Raw genomic sequence first — 15,742 nt, 5'->3', positions numbered from 1 at the left:
TAGTTGCTGTTGGCATTTAAGCTGTTTGCTAAAAGCAGCCATCTTGGTGAAAGATGATGTCATTTGGAACACTTGGTGTTTTCGAGTTTATTCTGAGGTGCCAGTTTCCAAGAGCCATTGAATCACCGTTCAATCATGAGATCAAATTTAGGTTTAAAGATAATGGGGGAGTGGGAATAAGAATCATTCTTCTTTCTTCCTAACACTTTAGAAATCTTTCAGAAAGTTCAACCCAACAGAAAAAAAAATTACACTTTTTTTTCTATTTTCTATTACCATGTGTTTGTTCTAATGTTAACTAAGCGTGGGTAATAAAACTAGTCTGGTCAGTTTCACTTTCCAATTTTTATACATAAGTGAAAGCTGTTTTGTGTCAACAGGGCAAAGTGTTTAGAATCATCTCACCTGCTGGGCCAATTTCCTGCAAGCCTTTCTTTGGGAAGAGGAAGGGGGAATAAAAGTTTTTGATTTTTAATTTCTTAAACTGCAAAGCTAGAACCATGAATTAGACCGCATTACAGTAATTACTGTTTTATTTTTACATGCTAAAGTTTTCTAGGAGTGAGAAAGAGGATAGCAAAGACGGGTGATGTTGCACTCCCACTCAATCATTACTATTTGTATAGCATAATGTTATGTCCGCAGTTACTTTGGAAAATTGGCACTTAAAGAGGTGTTTCAATCTTCTACTAAAAGTGTTTCGCTTTCCTTTTTTTTTTTTCTTCATTAGGTAAATGTTACTGTCTTAATCCTACTACGTGACATGTGCTGGAAATGTTTGCAAAATGCAAAGAGAAAAAGAAAAAAACAGTTGCACCTTGTTTAAACAATTGAGCGCAGTGTGGTTTATGAGGTTATTAAAGGAGATGTGTGTCTCTCCTGCAAATTCTTTCCTAACAAGGTTAACCTGTGGGGGCTGTTGTTTCATCCTCCTCGGCCTCTTGTAGAGGAACTTTGTTCTCTTAGGTTTATCCAAGCCTTCCTAGTCAAAAACACCTTGCTTTTGAGAATATAAAACTGCGTGTATGTGTGAAACAGATAGAGGGAGACACGCGCACACACAGTCGGCGGAAGATGGGGCCACAACACGGTAGAGGATGGGTGCCGGAGCCCGGCTGACCTTTCCACGTGTCCCCGGCACCTGGCGAGGCTGGTGGGGCATCAGGTTTCCTTTTTCTCGGGGCGGGCGCGAGCCCGGAAGAGGCTGGGCGGCCGTGGGCTTAGATCAGGGGGCTCGGAGGCCCTCCCTTGGAACACGTGTGGCTGGCGAGCTGGTGGTGCGGGGGCAGTCCTTGGCTTTCCCGCACCCGCAGTGCCTGCGCGTTCCCAGCCCGCCCGTGGTCACCAGACGGCGGCGGGCGGGTCCCGGAGCTTTCAGCCAGCTTTGCTGGGCGGCCTAGGGAGCGCGCCCAGCCTGGCTGGAGCGAGCCCCAGTGCAATACTGCCCAAGCCCGGGCGGGGTCTCTGTTCTCTGGCAGAGGAGGTCCCTTGGCAGCGGGAAGCGCCCTCTCTTTCTCTCGCCGCCGCTCCGAGTCTGCGCCCTGGTGCCAGGCGCTCAGCTCGGCGCTCCCCTGTGCTCGCCCGGCGCCCACTCATTCGCAGCCCGGCCTTCGTCGCCGCCGCCTCCCTGCTGCTCCTCCTCCTTTCCCCAGCCCGCCGCGGCCATGGCGGACAGCGCCAGCGAGAGCGACACGGACGGGGCGGGGGGCAACAGCAGCAGCTCGGCCGCCATGCAGTCGTCCTGCTCGTCGACCTCGGGCGGCGGCGGTGGCGGCGGGGGAGGCGGCGGCGGTGGGAAGTCGGGGGGCATTGTCATCTCGCCGTTCCGCCTGGAGGAGCTCACCAACCGCCTGGCCTCGCTGCAGCAAGAGAACAAGGTGCTGAAGATAGAGCTGGAGACCTACAAACTGAAGTGCAAGGCACTGCAGGAGGAGAACCGCGACCTGCGCAAAGCCAGCGTGACCATCGTGAGTGCCCCCCGGGGACGCGCCGCAGCGCCGACCTCCGCCCGCCCCGGGAGGGGCTGCACCCGAATCCAGCCACCCCCCAGTCTTCCCCAGATTCCCGGGGACCCTCTGAGAGCACACTCCCTGCCGGGACCTGCTGGCCTCCGGGAGGAGAGGGAGGTATCCCTTCGGGGCCACGCGGGTCTGTCCTCCTCGGGGGGCTGAGGACCCTTGCGCGGTGCGGGGGAAGGCTACTGTGGCAACCATTCATGGTCCCTTTTGGCCTCTGGAGAGGAGGCCCCTCCGGGGCTGGGCTGGAGGCTGGCGGCGTGGCTGGGGGGCGGGGTAGGACTTTTTTCAGCCCTAGCATGTTTGAGGGGTGCGTCCAGAATCTGGAGAACCCCAGTCCTGGAAGAGGGAGGAAGCTGGGATCTCTTACTGGGGCCTGGCTCGGAGTGTGGGGGTTCGCAGCTGGACTGGGCACTAAGCTGGCATCTGGACTGCGCTAGCTGGATCGCCCGGGGAGGGGGCGGGAGAGAGTGGCCGGGAATCCGGGAAGTGGAGTTTTCTGGCCGGGATCGAGAGGGAAGGGCGGGTACGGCGCTAATGCTCCCACCTCTGTTGGAAGCTCTTTGCTTTGGGTTGGGAGGGTGGACGGTTTACAGCGAGGAGAGTGCAGCATCCACGCCTGGACAGGGCTGGGGCCGAAACCAGGGGAAGGGTAGTGACTGTGACTCCCTGGCTGAGCCAGAGGTACGTGTGTTTGCTTCTTTCGTGGAGTGATTAGAAGTATCTTGCTTCTGAGTCTAGATACTGGAGAACAGGCCATCTGTTCTGTTTCTACCTGTCCCCTGGAGGCTGCCCAGAAAAGGGTAAGCTTGGGTCTGTAGGTCTCTCTTCTGGTGTGGCAGGCGTTTAGAAAGGCCCCTATAGCAGTGATGAGGCGAAACGTAACTAGAAAAAGTACACTGTGTACTCTCACCTATCATCCCTGCCAGCTCACCACATCATTAACATGCAGGATCCCCACACAGACAACTGTATTCAAATCAAAAGTTCCCCAGCCAGAAGCAGAGAAGAAGATGTCAAGAAATCAAGGGGGATAAATGGCCATAGCTGCTGCAAAATAGCGGATTAGGCTGAACTTTGAAATGAAGAAAAAGGGATGAATTTGGGGATAGAGGGTCACACCTTGGAAATGGAGCAAGTTTAGGATGCCCCTTGTGCCAGGAAATAGCCTTCGGTGGAGGAGCCTGTGTATATGTGTGCGCACGCGTGTGTACACCCCCAGTGCTGGCTCATACATGAGAACTAGATGGCATTCTTAATTTGTGTAGAAAGCAAGTTGCAAGTTAAGTGTGATCAGTAGCCTAAATAGCAGTTGATTGTAAAAAGAAACTTTTCATGCTCAAATCCAATTTTGGAGAATGGAATTGGAGTAACTTTCATGTGAGATGGTAAAGTTCTTGAAGTGCCCTTTTGGTAGGAAGAGGGGGGCGGGGAATTTGCAGAGGCAGCCACTTCCAAGCCTCCTATGCAGCTTTCTTCGCTGACAGAGATGTCTTTGCTGAGTGGGGGTTAAGAAGAGAGGGAAGTTGTTGGAGGCAGTTTAAGGTTTGAGTTAGTAAATGAGAGGGTTAGTCTCTTGGAGATTGTGAGCCATGGAAAGTAGTAAGACTTGCATGAAGCGAAATAGCCTTTTGCATGCAGTGGGCAATACAGGCTGGTTTTGTTTGGGAGGGAGGAATGAGGGATGCAGAGACTATGAAAGGGTTATCTGTTTGACACTTAGACCGTATTATAACTAGGTTTGTAAATTGTGCTTAAACATGTTGGCTTTGCAGGAACAAATGTGTTCATTCCCGGTGTTTAAGATCAGAGGCCTTCTGAGTACTTGGCTAGAAGAGCGTATAAGGTGGTGGCTTTCTTTCTTAGCACTTACCTTTAACTAACACTGACATCCAACCGAATATACTTTGTGAAATGTCATGTGGTGTTAACGAGTAAAGTTAACATTGTTTTAGATGACACTGCACAAGTACCAGAAGCCTCTCAGTTCTTCTTTAATCTCTGACTAATATATTCAGGGAGACACATAAAAAAGTGCTTGTGGTTCGCCTGGTTTCCTAATACTTGGCAGTTGTTACTAAGGAGCTGAATGATAAATGCAGAAAAGAGATTCCTTCAAGATTTTGCAGGTTTTGTTAACTGACCTAGGATCCAGATTCTGTGGTGGTATGTTTGACCTCTCAGGTATGTAATGTGGGAGGAGAAATTTATGTGACTCCATGAAATGGGCCTGTGAATGTAGAGAGTCCATTGAACAACACTTAAGTAGTTTATGTCAAGGTTAAGCTGTACAATCCCTGACATCGCTGACTTAAGCATTACCCTTGCTAGTGGCAGTCTAGGAAGTTTCTGATAATTAAGTGAAGGCCTTGTTAGATTTTTCACTATTTTAGTTAATTTGAAGGGAAGATGGTACCATAATTCTGGTAATTGCCTTCCTGGCTCTTTTTAGTTCTAATTGTGATATTAACGTTCATGTCCTTGGGCACTAAAGGTGATTGTGGCCTTCTTTTTCCTTGAGCAAGTTCAGGAAGACACAATGCCTTTTTGCCACACCCTGGGGAAGAGACGGGCTTTTTTTCCCCCCCCGACTTGTTTTGTTTTTTAATAGACTTTTTTTTTAGAGCACTTTTACATTCACGTAACACCGAACATAAAGTACAGAGATTTCCCACATAACCCCTGCCTTCACACAGGCACAGCCTCCTCCACCATCAACATCTTTCATCATAGTGGTCCATTTGTTATAGGCAGTGAACCTACGTTGATACATCATTATCACCCAAAGTCTAGAGTTTACTTGGTCTTGTATATTCTATGAGTTTAGACAAATGTATAATGACATGTGTCCACCATTATAGTATTACGCAGAGTTTTTCTGCCCTGGAAGTCTTCCACGCTCTGTTCATCTTTCCCTCCCTGCAAACTCCTGGCAACCACTGATTTTTTAACTCTCTCCTTAGTTTTGCCTTTCCCAGAATGTCATATAGTTGGAATCATACAGTATGCAGACTTTTCACTTAGTAAATGCATTTAAGTTTCTTCCATGTTCCCCAACTCCTATGTCTTGTTTTCTGTTCAGAGTTAAATAGTATTTCATTGTTTGGATGTATCATAATTTATCTATTCACCTCCTGAAGGGCATCTTGGTTGTTTCCACCTTTTGGCAATTATGAATAAAGCTGCTGGAAATATTCATATGAAGGGTTTTGTCTGGAAAGATATCAGTTCATTTGGGTAAATTCCAAAGAGCATGATTGCTGAATTATGTGGTAAGAGTATGTTTAGTTTTATAAGAAATTGCCAAACTGCCTTCCAAAGTGACTGCATCGTTTTTCATTCCCACCAACAATGAATAAGAGTTGCTTTGGCGGGGCCGGGCGCTGTGGCTCATGCCTGTAATCCCAGCACTTTGGGGAGGCGAAGGCAGGCGGATCACCTCAGGTCAAGAGTTCGAGACCAGCCTGGCCAACATGGTGAAACCCCATCTCTACTGAAAAAAATACAGAAAAATTAGCTGGGGGTGGTGTTGCATGCCTGTAATCCCAGCCTCTTTGGAGGCTGAGGCAGGAGAATGGCGTGAACCCAGGAGGTGGAGGTTGCAGTGAGCCAATGTTGCACCACTGCACTCCAGCCTGGGCGACAGAGCCAGACTTCGTCTCAAAAAAAAAAAAAAAAAAAAAAAAAAGTTACTGTTGCTCACCAACATTTGCTGTTGTCAGTGTTCTAGATTTTGACCATTCCAATAGGTGTATAGTAATATCTCTGTTATGCCCTTTTTAAAGCCAAGTCCAAAGGCTAATAGAAGCTCTTAACCAATGGTCTCTTCTGGTATGTAAGCGGCTATTCTGGTCAAACTACCCATTTAATGAACGACTAGTTTCATGGGCCTGTGTTCTCAGTATCTGTATAATAGTGGTAAACATCATCTGTGGGAGAGAATCAACAGTAAGCAGTCTTTCAGTCGTGTCCACAAGCGCCCAGTGCACCTGTGAGTTATAGCCTGCCCTAGGCCATTTTATTTGGGGCTTAAAAGTGGAATAGAATATTTTGAGTGATTATTCAATTTTCCCCATTAAGTCAGCAGGGGAATCAGGCTACTGATTACAGATCATAATTTCTTTTTTTTGGAGTAGGGGAAATAAACAAATGCATAGTCACCTTTTTGAGTAGCTTTTGTATGTTAGGCCAGATCTGTTGGTTTGTCCTATGAGTGAGAATGTGATTGTGGATTATATGATTCAGTGTAGTGAGGGTTATTGCGGGGTGGTGGTCTTAGGCGTGGTGGTCTTAGAGAAGGTGAGGAAATGCAATTGTGGGCAGTAATTGGATGGCTTCAAAGTTCTCAACTAGTTGCTGGCATTCTCCGTGTATAAGCAGGGCCTCAGGTGGTTCTCTAGGGTGTGTACCTCTTCCAGGCAGTTTCAGACCTTTGGTATGTGTTTGGTTTGGAAATCAAGGCCTATAATAAATCACTGATATTTAAGTGTCTCTCTGACTGTAAAATTAATCCTTTATTGTAGAAGTTAAGGGAAATACAGAAGTACAAGGTGTTTTGAAGTTATAATAGAAAAATATGTTGGTCTGGCATGATTAGAAAACCTGGCTATTTTAAACATCAACAGTGTAATGGTTTCATTAACCAATAAAATCTGCCATATAGTTGATGTTGTATATTTTGGATTATTTACTCTGGAAGTCTAATATGTTATTTTCAATTTTTAAGACTTTTGTCAGACTCTGAAGCTACAAATCGATATTGCCTTTATAAATGTGACGATGAGAGTGTGATGTCTTTTTTCCCCCCGTTTAGAAAAGTATTTCTTAGATTCTTATGGAAACACACAACTTTAGACACAACTTTGAGGAAAATATGACCTCACAGTTAGGTCTAACTGTACACAAGTCTTCTTAAAGAGGCCATTCTCCTATTTCTTCAGCATTTACGAGTTTTTCACATTTGTAAGTATCTTCTATGTGTTTCATATACTCTATTTGTACTTAATTTTTAAAAACCGTTTGTTTTTTTTGTGTGTGTGTGTGACAGCTTTATTACCCAGACTGGAGTGCAGTGGTGTGATCTCAGTTCACTGCAACCTCTGCCCCCCAGGTTCAAGTGATTCTCATGCCTCAGCCTCCCTACTAGCTGGGACTACAGGCATGCGCCACCATGCCCACCTAGTTTTGTATTTTTAGTGGAGGTGGTGTTTACCATGTTGTCCAGGCTGGTCTTGGAACTCCTGGCCTAAAGTGATCCACCCACCTCTGCCTCCCAAAGTGCTAGGATTACAGGTGTGAGCTACCACGCCCAGCCAAAAGCTGAAATTTTAAAGGTCATGACAGTCTTTTACAGTGCTTCCTATTTGCTAGAGATGGGGAATCATTAGAGAATTCACAGTATCTGGTTTGTGGTGACTCTTGTTCAGGACCAGAGAGGCTGGTCTACAGCAAAAATTGAAGGTAGCCATTGCTTGCTTAAACATATTGAATGACTCCCCATTGTCCTTGGATCCAGGTGAACCTTCTGGTGGTTTACCAGGCTCTGCATGATTGGAATGCCCTGCTTGCTTCACAGCCACACCTCTTACATGCGTTTAGCCCAGTGTGCATTCTCTAAGCTCTCACATCACTCCTTTACTACTAGCACCCAGAACTTCAGTAGATTTCCTCTGGCTCCTCAATGGTGCCGCTCGTCCCCTTAAATGTTCTTCTGTATTCCTCCCCTCTTTTCTACCTTGTCAGTTGAAATAGACTGTACTGCCTTCTCCACCTGAACCCCTTCCTGGTATGCCCTGATACTTCCTCTTTGTCAGCCACACACCAGGGTATGCACCTGCTACCGGGGTATGCACCTACTTCCGTGGTTCCATAGACACCCCCCCCCCACCGTCACTGACACTCGACTATCGAGATCTTTCCCAGTTCGTGTGTAAATTTCTTTGGGGGCAGAATTTGCCTTGTTCATCACATTCCTCAGTGCTTGGCATGCGAGAAACACCCAGAAATTTGTTGAGCTGGCTCCAGAGGCACGGGTATGTATGTACTTGTTTCTTTCTGTGATGAAGGTGCCAACACTCCCTCTGGGACCTTGTCTTCATAGAGCCACTCCCCTGCCACAACAGCAAACACTTTCTTTACCATAGTTGATGAAACAGACCAGATATGTGAATGGATGCATTGTATACTTTGGGGTACCATTGCAATCAGTGTGCCCTTGCCTTCTAGCTTTGGGTGATGTGGGCTACCTTGCAGCATACACCTGGGTGTTCCTGATAACATTATATCTGAAAGGGGACAAAGTATTTTCAGGTTCTCCTTTCTAAGTGTTTCTGAGCAAGGCTTGGAGGAAAAAGTAGCCCCATTGGAAGTGTTCAGATTTGCTGCCTTGGTTTTGGTGATGGTGGCAGATCATTCCAGGTGTTTCCTATGACTCTTTAATGTTGAAATGCACCACTGGGAAACAACTCTGGCCCATTGCAGGGGGATGCAGTAATGCAAATAAATACTGGTGACCTGTAGCAGTGATGGGGGAAGCATCTGAAAACAGGGTAGGGGGATTGTTGAATTCTTATGTCTGCTGTGTCTTGCAGAGACACAAGTGTCACCACAGTGTATTTGTGTGTGTGTGTTTTCCTTAAATCATGCCTTGCCGAAATAATTGTGTTTACACTTCAAAATGCTAATCCAAACTACTGAACTGCAGTCAGGCTGAGTAAGGAATAATGGTAATCTTTTCTGTCCTCTCTGCATACTTTTTTTCCTTAGTGGGTAGGTGTTGCTTTTTGTTTTCAATCACATTGTGGTTGTTTTCAGGTATATTGAATTGTCAAAGTTGGCAGAGTAAATGTTCACAGGTTCAATATGTTCCTGCTTGGTGATGGTTGCAATTTTCTTGACAGAGGAACTAATCCTCTGGAAAATATTTTTAATTGTGAGGATCTTGGGGTGGTGTTAACTTGCAGATTCTTCCTACTTCTCCAAGGCTGTCAAATTTTCTTTTCTTTTATGGCTGTGAAGTTTATTCCAACCCTGATACCAGTAAATTGCAAAGGTCACTTTGTGTAGGTTCTCTCTTTAGGGATAAGTATTCTTTAAAAAAAGGGTTAACAATATGATTGATGGTCATTTAGAATTAACCCTCCCCTTTACTTATTGGTTCCTAGATCAGACATATGGAGTGCAATTTAATGATTATAGTTCATTACAATACTCATTTGTTTTTTGCTGGGAGATTTTTCTGGTCTCCCCTCTCTGCCCCCGCCTTTGTTTCTTCAGAAGGGTACAAAATGGCATGTAATAAATAAAATAAATATAGCCTCAAAGAGGCAGGATTCAGCTGTCAAGTGCTTATAATACAGTGTGCTGGATACAAATATCCAAAAGGAATGTTAGGGCTCTCCCGGTAGCATAGCGAGGATTGCACTTGACTTTCATTCAGCCTGGCCCTGGCCTGGTGCTGTAGGGAATACAGAGCAGAGGGAAACAGCCTTTCTCTCCAGCCTTGGGGATTGTGCAGTGCAGAAGGAACCAACACACACATGGACGCAGGAAGGGAAGCTTAGGCCGACTCCTGTAGGGGTTCCCAGGGAGGGGAATTTTACCTTCCAGCTTCCAAAATGAAGTTCACCTATCTCTGTGAATATCTTTAAGGGTAACAAGTTATCACATTCATTCACAGTTTAATTAGCTTGTAGTTTATTATGTAAGGCAGAGATGGGGAGAGCTGTTGCTCAATTTATGCTGAGGTGGCACTGGGAGGCTTTTGGTTTGTTTTTAATTTTTGTTTTTATGTGATGATGATTGAAAAGAAATGTCATTGATATTTTAATTTCATAATCTGCATCTGTCAGTACATGGAAATTATCTAGGTGGTTTTTTTCCCTCTATTCCTGTTTCTTTCATGGAATAATGGTGGATGGACGGAATTTCTCAAGTTTTTAATCCGAAACTATCTGAAAGCAAAGACTTCTTGCAGTAAAATTAGAGGTACTATTTTATAGGAAATTTTGAATTCTAGTTTTTTACAAAAGCAGTGCTGATTGATGGGCTAATCTTCCATGCATCTGTTCCAGATCAATCCAGCCTTGCGGTGCCAGGTGTGTGTCCAAAGTGATCTGGGTAATACCCACCAGGGCATCTCAGGGCACTGAGGATCAAATGAGGCCACTTGGTACTGCAGAGCAGAGTTGGGATGTTCAGCCGGGCATAGGTCATCATTCAAAAAGTTTTCCATAGGAGGAAGGATGAGAGTAAAAGAATGAAAGCAGCAGGGATTATGGGTGACCTAAAGAAAATTCTTAGAAATCTAGTTACCTGTGTTAAACACTTCACCTGTTGCTTCTATAAGTGAACAGTTTGAGTCTTTTGTGCTGTCTGCTTGTTGAGATTGAATTAGAGAGGCTAAAAGGGACAGATTTGAGAGAAAAATAATTATACCTGGAGTTTCATATAGATAACTTTTCAACTCATGAAATTACTTGTATGCAAGCTTGACTTTTTAAAAATTATCCTAATAGGCCAGGTGTGATGGCTCACGCCTGTAATCCCAGCACTTTGGGGAGGCTGAGGCGGGAGGATCACCTGAGGTCGGGAGTTTGCGACCAGCCTGACCAACATGGAGAAACCCCTTCTCTACTAAAAATACAAAAAATTAGCTGGGCATGGTGGTGCATGCCTGTAATCCCAGCTACTCGGGAGGCTGAGGCAGGAGAATCGCTTGAACCCGGGAGGTGGAGGTTGCGGTGAGCCGAGATTGCACCATTTTACTCCAGCCTGGGCAACAGGAGTGAAACTCCATCTCAAAAAAAAAAAAAAAATTGTCCTAATATACCAACTCAAATGATAACTTTTATTCTACTGAGAGATGTTTTTTGTGGGGTGGAGTTCTTCACTAGACCAGAGTTTATCTAAACAAAGACATCCGTTGAGTCAAAACATCGTGTCTTCACTTCATTAAGTAGCCCTACTAATCTTTGAGGAAAAAATTGACTAGGTGATTTTATTGTTTTTATTAACCAAAGAGTACTGTTTTAAGTGTATTATCCATAAAGTAGAGTTAGACTTCTTGAGGTTCAAATCACTACCTGGTAAGGGTTTATGTCCCTTGGAAAGTATATTAACTGTTTTATGCCATTTTGAGCCTTGCATGCATGGGGTTTATATTGTGAAATACCTTAGGTACCCAGAGAAGAGTACCAGTGACTTTTTTTGCATTTTTTTTGTGATAAAAACATACACAACATATAATTCACCATTTTAACCATTTGTAAGTATACAATTCAGTGGCTTTAAGTACATTCACAGTGTTTTGCAACCATCACCATTATCCATCTCCAGAACTTTTCATCATCCCAAATGGAAACTCTGTACCCATTAAACAATAACACACATTTTTTTTTCCTCCCTGGTAAACCTCTATTCCTAGTGACTTAATTTTTTTTGTTTGTTTTTGTTCTTGTTTTTGTTTTTTTTTTAAAAGAAAGACTTACTCTGGTCTACAAAAGCTGCTAGATGCTTTTTACTGTCCTGGTCTTGAAGTTATAAATTTGGACCTTAAGTGTTGATGTCTTATTTTAACTTAAGTTTGTACTGCCTGTTAGCTGTCCCATATATGGTTCTTTTCTGTCACTCAGCAAATGTGCAGTGCCCTAGCCCTACGCCCAGCTCTGGGCTTGGTGCCAGTAAGCACCCAGATGTGGAGATGCTGGATGAGGGAATAACCCATGGCAAGAGCTTGTCCTCCAGGAGGGAAGGGTCATCCCCCCCATATCTTCCCCCCAACACTTCACAGATCATGGTTGCTTTTTATTTTTTATTTTTAATGAAATGTATGCATTTAATTTCCTTGATAGCATTTGGAATAAACTGTAATTTTATTTTTTAAATTACTTATTTTTATACTCACAGGTACAGTTTATTACAGGGAAAGGATGCAGGTTAAAATCAGTCAAGGGAAAAAGCATATAGGGCAGAGTCCAGGAACGTTTTTCATTGTGGAGCTTCTAGTTATCCTCTCCCCATGGAGTGTGCACAACATTACTTTCCTGGCAACAACGTGTGACAATCCACATGGAGTATTGCCAACCAGAGAAGTTTGGCCAAGCCTTGGGCTGCAGAATTTTTACTGGGGCTCATCACGTAGACATGGTCGCCTATCCACAGGGCAGATCTCAGTTTCCAGGCCCTGAGTAGGCTGTGCTGATACCACATGGCCTAAAGCGCTCAGGCTGAATCACACTGTTAGGCTTTCCAGTGTGATCCAACGCCCTCAGGTAAACAAAGACACTCTTATCAGGCATGACCTTCCAAAGGGTTAGAAATTGCCTCCAGAACGTCAAGGACTAAAGCCAGACCTCTTTTGAGGCAAGGTAAACCGGAGTTTTAAAAGGTTTGAAGGAAAAAGAAAGCTTACAGAATTTTTATTCACCACCATTGTCCCACTTCCAAATCTTTTTGTGTTGCTGTGATAACAGTGGATGTTTATCCAGTGCTTACTATGGGTTAGGCACTATTGGAAGGGGTTTGCGTATACCCTCTCATTTAATCCTCACCACAGTCCTATACGATCAGTACTACTGTTTATCCATAGCCATAAGCCTACAAATTTAGGCCCAGAAAGCTTGTATCACTTGCCTGAGGTCCCATGACTATCAGATGGGACTGGGATTTGAGCCCAGGTCTGACCTCAGAGCTTCTACAGTCTGTGGGAAGATGGCATATAAATTAATTTAGGGACAGGCCTTTTTGTTTGGTCGGTTTTCTTTGAGACAGGGTCTCGCTCTGTCACACAGGCTGCAGTGCAGTGGTGCCATCATTGTTCACTACAGCCTCGACCTCTTGAGCTCAGGTGATCCTCCCACCTCAGCTTCCAGAGTAGCTGGGACTGCAGATGTGTGCCACCACTCCTGGGTCACTATTATTATTATTTTTTATAGAGGGTCTTACTATGTTGCCCAGGCTAGTCTTGAACTCCTGGGCTCAAGCCGTCCTTTCACCTTGGCCTCCCAAAGTGCTGGGATTACAGGCATAAGATACCATGCACAGCCCGGGGACAGTTTTATCTTCATCTCATGGGCATTTTCCTATTAGAAGTTCCTATACAGTTCTGTTCAGTTAGGATAGTCAGGGCTGCTCCTTTGCCACAGCAAATTCCCAGGATGCTGGGCCTAAGGGAGTGTTGCCAGGGTAGCAAACTCTCTGTCTTGGAAAAGAAATAACACTAGAGAAGGGTTCCTTCATCGCATGGGGGACAGTCTGTGCTCCCCTCCCTGGCTCAGTTGCCCTCCAGTTGGGCCTTGGTCTACTCCACTCCTGCACCCTGTTCAGCTACCCCAGGATATTGCCACCTCTTCACATGGCATAGCCTTATGGATTCCCTCCCGCCCCTCTCCATCCCAGTCTGGAATCAGTTTCTTCCTTTGCATTTATGTTACAATCTCTACTTAAAAATAGTCTGACTAGCACAGTACAAGTGGGTTTTTTTATTTTTTTCAACAAACATGAGTGTCTGCTGTATGCCAGGCAGTGTGCCTGTATATAACAACTGGGATGATTTTGTGCTGGTGGCATTGGTGGTGGGCCCCTGATTCAATCCAGGAGTGGAGGCAGAGTTAGAGAGCGCAGGCTCTGGAATGAGGAGATTTCTTAGTCACGATCTAAAGGATAAATTGAAGTTAATTTGAAAGAAGTAGGGGCTGAGTAATGGTTGGACAAGGCACTCCTCCCACACCCAGGCAGAACCTGAATGCCGAGAAAAATGAGGATGGGAGGAGAGCAGTGACCAGCTGGGCAACTCTGGGCTGTGTGCCTGGATTCCCTTCAGGAGCTCACTACAGAAGGGCGGGGGAACAGTAAGAGCATTTCTGCCTTTTGGAAATCCACTCTGGCTACTTAGTGCAGACATTTATTTGTGTCTTTTTAATGAAGTATTTGAAGGCAGGTATCTTGTTATTTATCATTAGTAGGATGACCTGTCTTATTCCATGATAACAGTTGCCACATATTGCAGTCTTGTGGTGTTTCTGGGTACGGTTCTCAACCCTTTACCGTTAGGGACTCATTGACTCCTCAGGACAACCCTTTGTGATCTCAGTGTCACAGATGAAAGTCATGAGGCACAGGGAGTCCCAGCAACCCCTTGAAGATCGCAGTAAGCAGCAGAGCAGGGGATTGAACACAGCAGTTGGACGGTACCTTGCATGGTGACTGCCATGTAAAGACCCTACCATTTGAAGGGTCATTTGTGTTTTCCATAACCTTAACACAGCTGTTCAATAACGTTTGGGGAATAGATTTTGGGAACTGCTCACTTTTCTTTGTAAAGCCTTCGGTGGAGAACCATAACTTACTTTAAAGTATACAGACTTTGAATGCACAAATTTATCAAACAGTGCTCATTGTATGTATGTATGTATGTATGTATTTGTTTGTTTGTTTGAGACAAAGTCTCACTCTTTCACCTGGGCTGGAGTGCAGTGGGGTGATCTTGGCCCACTGCAGGCTCTGCCTCCTGGGCTCAAAGCCATCTTCCCACCTCAGCCTCCTGAATTGCTGAGACCACAGGCGTGCACCACCATGCCCAGCTATTTGTTTCTTGGATTTTTTTTGTAGAGACATGGTTTCACATGGTTGCCCAGGCTGATCTCCAGCTCCCAGGCTCAAGCGATACTCCCACCTCAGCTTCCCAAAGTGCTGGGATTATAGGCATAAGCCACCATACCCGGCTGCTCAGTGAATTTAAAAATGAAGTCACTGGTGTAACCACCACCCTGCTTAGGATACATGCAATTGTCAACACCCCTGAAACTGTCATGTGCTCTGTTCCAGTCAGTATCCCCCCCAAAAAGTAACCCTGTTCTGATTTATCTCAATATATTTAATAGATTTGTTTTGCTAGTGTTTGAACTTCATATAAATGGAATTATACAGAATGTATTTTGTGTGTCTGGATTCTTTGATTATCCTAGTTCCTTCACTAATATTAAACAGTATCCATGCAGTGCATATAGTGGTAGTTATTTTTTATTGCTGTGCAATGGTCTGCATAAGTATCTGTGAAATTATTTTCAGTTTTAGAGTCAGCTTCCTGGGCGGCCCCACCCCCTTCCCTCAGTATTGGTGCTGGGCAGCGGGATGACGTGAAAGGAGTGTGACACAGCAGAGGACATTCAGGCCCTACAGGACTTATGTGCTTATTAATTAGGTTCTGGCTACCCTACTAGCTAAGTTGTATTGCATTTAGGGCCTTTGAGCCTTGGTTACTTACCTGATGAGAGACTGTAGAGTTAACACAAATCTTGCTCCCATCCCACAGTTAATGAAGATCAAATGAGATTGATACACAGAGGAAAGTTTTGGGGTAATGTGTGAGTTATTCCTGTAGAAAATGATATTAACTATTATTAGTACTTCCCCACCCCCTTCTATTGTCCTCCAAAATACATTTCAAAATCAGTCCTGCTCTAGATAATCCTATAAGATTATGATAGAAAAATAACCTCTTGAAAGCTGAGCGGGGGTGGTTGAGGCAGCACCAAGCTCCCTGTGCACCGCAGGTTGGGGAACCTCGCAACCTGGCTTCTAACGACCCATGTTTCTCTGGTGCTTGGGGATGCCTGGGAACTGAGCGGGTTTCCAAGGGTTTGGTGAGCCAGGATTATACCAGTCTGTGTGGCTGTGTAAAAGTAACAGGACTGCAGGAGGTAAACACATTTCCTAAAAGATCTGGT

General features: G+C 45.0%; 1 protein-coding gene across 1 annotated transcript in view; it reads left to right on the top strand.

Moving 5' to 3' along the window:
* The first annotated feature begins 575 nt into the window (after nt 1–575).
* Nucleotides 576–15,742, top strand: part of CCDC6 (coiled-coil domain containing 6) — a 118,357-nt gene continuing 103,190 nt past the window's right edge. The window contains exon 1 of the mRNA XM_003821180.7: nt 576–1,967. Coding sequence (XP_003821228.5) covers nt 1,665–1,967 — 303 coding nt within the window. The 5' untranslated portion in view covers nt 576–1,664. The remainder of the gene's footprint in view (nt 1,968–15,742) is intronic.

The sequence above is a fragment of the Pan paniscus genome, chromosome 8, assembly GCF_029289425.2.
Source record: "Pan paniscus chromosome 8, NHGRI_mPanPan1-v2.0_pri, whole genome shotgun sequence".
NCBI classification, from domain to species: domain Eukaryota; kingdom Metazoa; phylum Chordata; class Mammalia; order Primates; family Hominidae; genus Pan; species Pan paniscus.
The sequence above is the reverse complement of the archived record's forward strand: the minus strand, read 5'-3'. Positions and strand labels throughout refer to the sequence as shown.